The sequence below is a fragment of the Spea bombifrons genome, chromosome 1, assembly GCF_027358695.1.
Source record: "Spea bombifrons isolate aSpeBom1 chromosome 1, aSpeBom1.2.pri, whole genome shotgun sequence".
In the NCBI taxonomy this organism is placed as follows: domain Eukaryota; kingdom Metazoa; phylum Chordata; class Amphibia; order Anura; family Pelobatidae; genus Spea; species Spea bombifrons.
In genome coordinates, this window is record NC_071087.1 from 107,506,063 (window position 1) to 107,516,833 (window position 10,771).

Sequence of the window (10,771 nt, forward strand, 5' to 3'; positions counted from 1 at the left end):
AAGGGATTAAGTTACCTCTTATTTAAGAGGGTCACAGAATACATATACCACAGGACAGCCCTGCACAGGATGAATGGGATTTTCATGCAGCACAATAATCCGTCTGGCTTGTCAAATGATGGCCGTCCAGCTAGTATAGGGTTCAATATACTGGCATAATGAGAAGGGGAGACTGGTGCAGGCAGCCATGACGATCTGCCGCAGCGCTACCGTGATAGTGGCAGATAAAAGAAAGACTGGCACCTGATGGTGATTCTGGAGTCTGTAGCCGAATCAGACGCTGATTAGAACGCAGCACCACACAAACACGATGAGCATATGTCTGCGACATCTTGTTATCCAGCTTGGTACGTTACATGTACATACATATTTATAACACCTTTTGTCTCATGTAAAAGTCTCGTGGGTAGCATAGTTGCAACAATATAACAAGAAATCCTTAATAGCAATTTAATCAGATGCTTTCTAATTACGAATGTGGCAAATCAATTACATGTACTTGTCACTTCACAGAATTAACCATTTGATGAAATACACAACTCCAGACCTTGGGGGTCATAAACAGGACAGTATTTTGAACATCCCAGCTAAACCACGGTTAACTTCAATAACAGTTAATTAAGCTACTTGTTTTCAAATAATGATACACAGAATAGAGTGTACTTTTATATATATATATATATCTCAAACAATGCTATTATATTTGGATTGCTCTTAACTCTCTCACTGCACTTCACTCGCAGGTCTGACCTGGCTCTGCGTAATACACGATTCTACGTGTAAAAAGACATCCAAAAACCTTCCCTGATTTTATTATACACACACACATTATATTAGGGTAATCTTTTCTATCTATTACATCATTTTAAAACGGAAAAAAAAGTGTTAAAAATTACCATGCCTCTCAAAGAGCAGGTGTTGGTTACATAAAAAACTTTCCAACGCTCACGGAAAGCATGACTGGATTTATCAGCTATGATTCAAGTTGGAGCCCATCTTTAACCCATTACTTTCACCTGGCTGTGTAACTCCTGCAGCACTTCACCGACTGCCCTAAAATATGTGTTGATGTAATTAATCCAGTTAAACGTGAGAAAAAATCCAATTCATGTTAGCGGCAAGTCATTTTCTGTTTGCATGGTGTCGGATACTCTTGAGGAATGGCTGCTAGAACAAAGCTTAAGCTTTTCTATAGATAGAACTCCTTAGTCTAGGGAAAAGTCAAAGAGGCTAACAGGAGAGAGTCCTTATCATGTAAAAGCACTTGCAACGTGAATAGAAGTCAATCTATTTCTGTCACTCTTTAATCTTTACATTAATATAACATTTGAACATGACAAAGGTTTGCACTGGGTAATTCTGGCACACTATCACTGAAAAGCATGCAGCAATTCACAACAATCTTCTATCTCTTATTAGAATATTCGAAGAAACAGACTTTGCAATTAAAGCTCGCTATATGATTCATAAATCAGTTGCATAATGTAATAATGTAATACTGGGGAGGGCTTTACAGTTATTATTTGCTCAAATATAAAGACAAAGAATCATACGTATGGAGCTATCTTAGTTATCTTCACACCATACTTGTAATTCCAAATTACAAGAATGAAAAATGTCAGTCTTCATTTGGTCTACAGAAATGGATCCAAGGGATGCTAAATCAATTTTAATCCATTTGTTGTCCATTTTAAAGTCTGGGGTGTGCGCATGTGCCCCCTTTACTCTTGAAATCAGACCCTTGTGTCAATTTTCCTTCTTTCAAAGCACCACTTGAACAGGACATAATGTTAATTTCAAGCCCATGCTGTTGTTTCTCCTGTCTAAATGTATATATATAACACTTGTGAGGAAATTTCCTGGATAAGAATAACATAAAAACATAAAAACATACAATGAACTCATACAAAGTGCCCAATCTACTCGATGCATTAGGCAACTTTTAAAATGGACACCATAGGAAGGTCGCCAAACTCCAATAACCCACTATATAGAAAACTTGAGGCTGTTTCTCTATTTTTGACTTCAGACGTTGGGCAAGAAAAGCAACTGACACAAGAGCTGAAGAAAATAAGATACTGGTTCAGGTACAAAGGAAAGCAAAATAAATTACATAAGAGATTACAACTTTTATTATTCCAGAAAGTTTACATATTTGTTTCAGAACACTAATTATACACTACAAACCTTTGCCTTGGTTTTAGAATGTAATATGCACTGAAGGTGACCCAGTCTACCAACATATTTATACTGGACACGTCTTCCTATAAGATGCTAACCAGTCTGCTAATTTTCAACAGTAACTCGGACTACCTACCAGCACAAAACACTCCCGGAACATCACTCCGCAGGATTACCGTCCGTACTTTGTTATTGCTCTTCAGTGAATCTACTGCCTTCATCATCTATAAAACAATAAAAATAGAAGGGGATGAGTGCCACCAAGACCTCACACTATGCAGGGCTTTCATTCTCCATTGTTTGTGTTTATTATGTTTGATTTCTAAAGTAGTAGAATATGTTAATGGAGTTTAAATATATTTACAAAGGACTCTGTCTCCCATTCTGGCCCATTTTATCGCAAAGAGGGTCTCTCAGCTCATGCAGGCCCTCCTGCGGTCCACTGAGCTCACACCAAAGCATAACGCATGGACTAAGCCCACATGTATATGCTGGGGACTACATCAATGCAGAGACAGGGCCTGCCTGCAGCAGCAAGCAAGACGTTGTAGGAAAATATTATTATCTTTACTATATGTTTGCTAGCTATTTGACAGAGTATTTATCATACTAACAGATCTAAAGATGAGTCCCTTTAAATGCACTTATAAATACAGATACCGTTGGACCTGGCAATGGTAATGGGGACGTGTAATTGATGGAAGTAAAGTGAATGGGCCCTGTGTCATCATGTTGTACAAATATGGACCAAGTCGGCTTAATGAAACAATAAGGAGTTGGTTTAAAGGGGCACTCTAGTACATACAGGGCCGGCCCTACAATGGAGCCGACTGGGGCAATTGCCCCAGGCGGCACTTTAGAAGGGGCGGCACTTTTTTTGTTGTTTTTTGAAGCGGAGGAGAGAGAGGGGCACCGAGTGGTTTTTGCTTACCCGCTCGGCGCCCCTCTCTCTCTCCTCTGCGGCGAGTCTCCCTGTTCGGTCTCGGTGCCGGCTTGTAATGCAGAGCGCCGGAAGTGACGTCAATTTCCAGCGCTCAGCATTACAAACCGGCACCGTGGCAGAGCAGGGAGACTCGCCGCAGGACTGTTTAAAGGTAAGTACCGGGGGGGTAGATTATGGCGTCGGCGAAGTTTAAAATGCCGCCGCCCCCCCCGGGGCGGCATTTTAAACTTCGCCCCAGGCGGCGTTAAGTCTTCGGCCGGCCCTGAGTACATATGATTATGCACAATATGTTTATGATAGCTGAGTGTTCCTTTTAAATTATCGCTTTTTTGGGCCCTTGCCAATGCATGAAGAGATATATCAGAACTGCCCTGTTACATTGGTACTATTTCCCTTTCCCCTGTTAAAGAACAATCTTTCCAACAGGTTAAGGGACCTTCCAAAACCCTTTAATATGTTTGCTGGAGAGGTGCAAGCTTATCCATAACCCATAATTGCAGTCTTTTTTGGTAACTGCATCTATTGTTATTGAAAAAGGTTAGATCCAACTTACGGTCTCTTAGCAAAGAGGGGTTAATTTATTCAATACAGTCAAAATGTTAAAAGTATTTCAAAGATCAGTTTGCAGGACTTCTTTAGAAATCTGTTCACAGACAACATTTTTGGCATTTTCAAGCAGCACTTCATATGTACTGAAAACATCGTATGTCTTATGTGTATGTGTCTGTGTGCTATACAAGCATTTACAAACTTACCGATTTAACCAGATTTTTACTGATAGCATTTTTTGCTTGTGGTCTATTTATCCCCAGCACCACGATTCCTGTAGATAGGATGAAGAAGAAAAAAAAAAAAGATGTCAGTATGGACAGGTGGAGTAATTGAATATGAAGTAATTTGATTTAATTTATTTTTTTCACATTGCAACTGAAATCCCTGTGTATCTCGGGTTAGAAAAACCTGCATTACAAATTCAACGACAGAAGGTGTTAATAAGTACAGGATGGTCTGACCTGGAGATAAATTAGTACAATGGTTATCATATAAATGTAAGCTGTACTAAATCATTTAACCTTAGAAAGAATCTGGCTAGCAAAGAAGCCTTAACAGCAAAAGAGATGGGCTCCTGGTCCAAAATGTAAGCTTAGCCAGTGCTGGGTGTACAATTAACGCATCATAAAAGTACAGGATCTACGGCGATCCTGACCCATGCACTTTCAAACCACCTGTTAATAAAAAGTAACACAAGCCAAATATTACATTACTTTAGTCTATAAGATTACAGGACTGCAGATGTCAATCCTGCAAATCTACGCAAATTCCCTCACACGATACACGCGCCTAAACGTCCTCCTGAGAACTCCAGCATGTGTCCTGACGCAATGGGAGATATGTATAAAAAGTGCTCTAACTACCTGAGCAACCAATGGGAAGGCTGCTTTAGCGATAAGACTTTTTGAACTTGTACAATAATCGCTATTTTTTAACTAACTGTATCGGTATCTCTTATTTCAAAACAGTTGTCAGCTACTCTTCTGAAAATGTATTTTTTTTTCTGAGAAAATACAGATATATTATCATCATTATAGGTGGCACGTCAGCAATAAAGAGGCAGGCGAAGGTTAAAACCAGGTACTGCTATTTTAATCAGGATTAATAAAATAAAACAAGTTTACTGAGAAAGCACAGCAGTTGCTTGACAGAGATGTGACATCAGTTATGACATTTTAACATATTACTGGAATAACAACACTATCAACAACTCTGTCTCAAAAAGGTCTACAACCCCATCTATTGCTATCGCGCAGAATGAAAGAGTAACTTATCAGCAAGAGACACCCAGAGAAAGTAGCGTGTGACGTGTAAAGTACAAGCCGCTTACTGAAATGTTCAAGCCACTGCAAACTCCAGAGGGATTCAGAGCTCCGACAACGTTGTTATTTTGCATAATTATAGCAGGAGGCTTGGGTGGAATGACTGTTATGCGTCATTTCCCATTATCTCTTTGATCTGTGTTAGCCAAAGATACTCTTAGACTTGCATTACTTTCTATTAAGAACCGCCGTTCATAAACAAATAAAATAATATTAATAACCGCCCGCTAAAGATGTTGCTCTACCTAGACAAAACATTGTGTTGCTTCCGTGTCCCAACCAATCTCCTCAACAAATAATGCATATAATGAACTTTGTATCTGCAGAATCCCCCATGCATTTGCACAGGGGGACCATGACAATGTAAGGGTACAATTAAACGGGAATACCACGTATCCCTTAAAGCAAATCTGTTATTGTGTTCTCTCCATTGAAGGTTTCATCACAATCTTTTAAGAAGCATATTTTCTCAGTTTCTATTGCAGTTATCAGCTTTCGTGTCACATGGCGGTTACATATCCCCAGAAACAAATACGGCATTTTCAGCAAAATGTTTTCCGATCAGAAATGTATTTTAAAGGAATCTTGCGGGCATTCAAAAGCACTAGGGATACTTTTACCGCTGCTCTGGCGGATAGTAGTGTTAAATTTAATATAACAGGTGGAACAGCTGCTTTAATAGAAAAGTGAGGGCTACGTTTTTAGCCCTTTTTTAAACAGATATGCAATCTCCATTTACGTTATATCTACGTTATATCTAGAGCTAACGGACATGTGCCCTCAGAACCACAACACACAGGCATGCTGTACAGTTAACGTAGCCTTTGCGCGACCCTGCAATTAATGTCTTTTAGACTTCTTTACTCTCGTGTCTGCTTCTCTCTGTGCCTTCGCTCGGCCCTCACCTACCTAGCATGGAGGATGCGAAAGACCCATCGTTCACAATAAAATCACACACTACAAATTATGGGCCCACTCCATCAATTCATTAAATAGCTTTAAAAAGAAATTCACATGCTGTGCTAGGATGCTGTGTTCTGGGCGGACTGTACATCCTTTTCAGAAAAGAGGGAAGAAAAAGGAAAAAAAAAAACAGAACGCGTTTATACAAAAGCAAAAGGCTAAGTACATATTTAGCTGTTTGAATATTCCTTTTAAGTTGCAACATTCTCAAAAAAAATGAGGTTGCTATGGTAACACCTTCTGCTTTTTGTCAAAATTGTTCCCAAGCTGAAGCAGTAACCACGACGCATATTATACCTTTTTGGACATCACCTACTCCAGAGTGGATTTCAATAACACAGAACATCGAGTGGCTATTATGCGTAAAACTCAATGTGCCTCTGTAACGGTACATACTTCTAAACGAAAGGAACAAATGACTTCCATAAGGCTCCACCTAAACAGGGGAAACGGCATGTTACTCCTTTAATGGCCCTATGGCGACATCGCAGCACTAAAGACAAGGAAAAGACTTCTCTTCTGCCATCGCCGGGGGAGATGTGGACAATGTGATGGCAGTTCTTGGGTATATATTTATTTGCTGAGAACAGAGAAGGTGAACTTTCTTTTTGTTTCCTAAAACCCCATAAAATGCTGTAAAATGTGCCGGCACCATATAAACAAAAGGTAACAAACATACTGAGCTTCATTACATTTCTATAAATATATAAAAAAATCTTTGATATATTAAACAATATTAACGAGCAGGAGGAAGTCCATAGTACAAAATACACGTTGATGCCACACACACCCAGGAGCGGACCGAGGAGCTCCAATACCGATGGCGGCTTACGGGAACATTGAGTCTAACATTCAAATGATTTTAAAATACTCAGGGTCATAATTTGGAATGCTCCCATTGTGCCTATACATTGCTGAATGTTCTGACTTTAAGTGGTTGTCTAACTACGGAGGACTGAATGCTGCTTTGTTTATTTCAGAGAACAGTGTTTTTGTTTTTATTATTATTATTTTGTTGTACATATTCTTTTGTTTTTAATATTTTTTTTGATTTTTTCTTCTAACCTGGGAGGGGGAAATGATAATAAAAACACCCGATCAAGTCTAAACAAAAGCGCTCTATTTCTCACAAGCAATTCTGCAAATTCATTTCTACATTTCACATATCAATTTACCTTTTCTCTACTCAATATACTTCCACCGCCACATGCTAGTTTCCACTTTGGCTCGAACCTTTGGATAACAAATTTCATTCACTATCATATATACATAAGTATGATGTTATTGGAGGGGGTGCCTCCCAAAATCCTACATCTAGTCATCAATGACACTAGGCTTACTTCTGAACATGAGCTCTGCAAAGGCCTGTACTGTACACCAACATGCAGCAATCAATAAATTATCGTTTTATAGCAGATACTATAATAATACCTAGAATAATGGCAAATCACCTTGGGGGTAATACTGAGTCATTTGCAAGTGGAGAGCATTAAGCGAATGATTAATTCTCCTGGCTCCCATGAGTTGCTGCTGAGTTCAATGGGTAGTGAAAAAAGATTATACTACAGAGAAGTGTTAGTCCTTCTTAACGTCAGGAACTGGGTACTGTGGCCAGAATCAAGCAGGGATAGAGGTCATGTTAAGGAGGAAATACCATAAGTTAATCAGCCAGCTATCCAAGGTCACAGCAGTAAGGGCGGAAATGAATGACCTGCATTACAGGCTTGCACAAAGTAATAAGTATCTTTAGAACACATGACAGGCCCAGACTTCTCACCCAGTAAAAATTAAGTACACAACCAGCATTCTTAAATGAAAAATGTGGCAATAAACTAGCGCACACAATTAAGGGGGAGCTTCCCGCAGGTCTGAATCAATTATATGGTGGGCTATGCAGTTATTGTTAATCCGTAACTGAGCTCAGTTGGTCATTTAGTAACGGATTTAGTTAGGAATTAACACCGTTATTAAAATTGTATGAATAAATGGGAGATCATTTTTAAGAATACATGCCATTGGCTAACAGCTGGATGACAGCAGATATCCCGCAACCAACAAATGATTACTTGGACATCTACTTGGAATCCACTGACTTACAAAGTAAATATAGTATCTTGTCTACGACTCTCATAAACTGTAGGATATTTGAGGGACTGAGGCAGGCAACATTTTGGTTGATTTAGCAGAAAAGAACCCACAAGTAAACAATGTTTGAAAGATGTTATTGTTCCTTGGGGAACAGCTTCTTCAAAATGTTTATGTCATCAAATCCCAGTCAACTCTTAAAGGTGTTCACTGAGTTTTAATGATCACATTAGGTAACGAGAACCCCATTCGCTTAGGTTATTCTTAAGGGTCTCATGGAAAAATGGTCATTTTTTTTCTTTAAACACGTACCTACAGAATGGTAGATTAGAATGGATGAAAACGTGGGTTTATTACATTTTGATCTGCAGACCAGGAGGCCGCCACTGTGTCGCCACACTTAGCGAAAGAAGCCCTGCTTATCAAATAAAATACTTTCCCACATGTACTTTCAATAGTCAGTGTCAGTGTCAGTTGGTGATTAAGACAGAATCATTGTCTTGTTTACCACAAGGCAGTATAATAAAGATATTAGATTGGGTGAAGATAACAGAACTAGAACACATACAAATGACTAATAAACAATTGTTTGAAAAGTTTATATAAAAATGTGAATTGTTTTAAAAAAAAAAACAGCACAATACTTTCAAAAGTTATTTTTAACGTGAAAGAGTGGTATGGACGATGATGATGACGATGTTGATGATGTGATGGCTGGACGTTAAAGGAGCAGTAACACCTATTTTTTTTCCCAGGGATTAGTAAAAAGTTAATTTACAATGATACTATCCGTTTTCCTCTCTCAGAAGCACGGCCAATCAAGCTGCTGTGACAGGAAGCTTAACAAGCAATTTCTCTCCTTTACTGTTCTAAGGTAAAATCAGGCCATTCTCTGCAGAGGCAGTGACTATAGTCGACTGGATCACTGTCTACAAGCAGAAAGCACCAGCTCTTCTGATACATCTTGTTAGTACAAGTACACGCTGCTTTCTGAAATGTCCAATTGCATTGTAAACACATGGCCTTCTTCAAAAGGACCACTTTAAGCACCAGCGGAACTCAGTGGGGGGACTACTGCATAACTGAAACAAGGAGGAACGTGCCGCTCATTTGTGGTTAGGTCTCTGATGGGCTGCTCACATCAGTTATCACTTTTTTCTGCTGAGTTTGGAATTTTCCTAGATCATGTGGGTAATGGCTTACCTTTGCCAGTAATTATCAAATCAAACAATCCTAAAGTAGGTCTCTGATGCACGTGCCTTTGATGCACAAAAGGTTGGCAGATATACAGTCTATTTATCCACAAACCATTCTCATAAGACGTCTAACATTGCATTCATAATGGAAATTATATTGGTTTGCCCTAATTATCCATCCTACTCCCTCACGAGCGGGGACCTCAGAAGCCCACCATTCCTGACAGGAATCTTTTTATAAAGTATCATATTAATGGCCGCTCACGGGCAGGGTTCTTAAAAAATAAAAGGTAATAAAGTGATCTTCGTCACAGTGACCTGTTTTTATCTCTTTGCATCAGAAAATGTTGCTTGAATATCAACACTTCAAAAAAAAAAAAAATACATTTATTTATATGTATGAGAATAGATTAATATAGTTGTCCTGCAAACATGGCCGGGGCATACTGCTGATTCACATTGTGATTTTTTTCCTGTGCATTGTACATGAGAGTTCAGTTATTTTCATCTTTTAAATGGCTCACAGTGACAAGGATTGCATTAAGATGTCATACTTCTGCAATGTGTCGAGATAATGATGATGGAGAGATGGGGGAGCATTTGAAAAGCAAAGGAGTGAATATGTTCAACAGAAAGTAGATGTATATATAAAAAAAACAATAGTATAATAATCTTAAACTGTCTATATATATAAACATATTTGCAGAAGTCCTTCAAACACAAACGTCACAGATCTAAGAATGGCTCACTAGGTAAAGGAAGTCCCTTTGCTAATATAGCAGGGGAGAGAGTGCGCAGGTCGTGACGTCACGGAGTTACCTTGTTCCTCTCCCTCCAGGTATTTGACCCTCAGCTCGTCCTCGCCCTTCACCTCTGAGCTGAACAGGCGCCCCCTCTGGACAAACCCCTGCAATGCCAAATGAAGCTGCCCCCTACGTAAAGGGGTTCGATGGAACTGCCACGAGGCGGCGCGTACTGCCACACCGGCCCCGCTGCACCAGCCCAAGACCCTCAGTCCATGCAGAGCCGCCATGCTGAGTGACGTCACTAGAACGCCGCCACTGCAAGTTCAGCCGCTCACCTAGCGACACTGCTGTAGGCTTGTGTATTTGTTATTGTTCATAAAGCTTGTTCAAGAAAAAAAAGTTGCTTCTAGCAACGAAGTGTGCAAGTGTATTCTGCATTCCTAAGACACATACACCAGCTGCAATGGAATTATTTTCTTATTTAATAATAATTAGAAATGTATATCAAACAATATAAAAGACAGAGTAATTATATAAAATGGTTTAAAATCTCAGTCTGTGATCTGGATTCTGTAACTCAAGCAGACTAAAAGCATTAAAGTCTGCAAAAAAAGGGTTCAAATATGTTGAGATTATTTTACAATGAATAAAAGCTGGAGTTTTTTATATGACAAATGGTTTTGCACACCCTAGGGCTGTACACTGGGTGTGGATTGCAAGCAGAACTTTGCTCACGTTCCACTCTGGGTGATTCATTTATTTTTGTTTGTTTTATTTTTATGA

At 39.2% G+C, this 10,771-nt stretch overlaps 1 protein-coding gene across 1 annotated transcript in view; it reads right to left on the reverse strand.

Moving 5' to 3' along the window:
- AUH (AU RNA binding methylglutaconyl-CoA hydratase) overlaps window positions 1-10,310 on the reverse strand; it is a 90,453-nt gene extending 80,143 nt beyond the window's left edge. The window contains exons 1-3 of the mRNA XM_053467825.1: window positions 10,062-10,310; window positions 3,880-3,947; window positions 2,318-2,405 (exon numbers count right to left, since the gene is read on the reverse strand). Of these exons, the coding sequence (XP_053323800.1) occupies window positions 2,318-2,405; window positions 3,880-3,947; window positions 10,062-10,275 (370 nt within the window). The 5' untranslated portion in view covers window positions 10,276-10,310. The remainder of the gene's footprint in view (window positions 1-2,317; window positions 2,406-3,879; window positions 3,948-10,061) is intronic.
- Window positions 10,311-10,771: the final 461 nt, after the last annotated feature.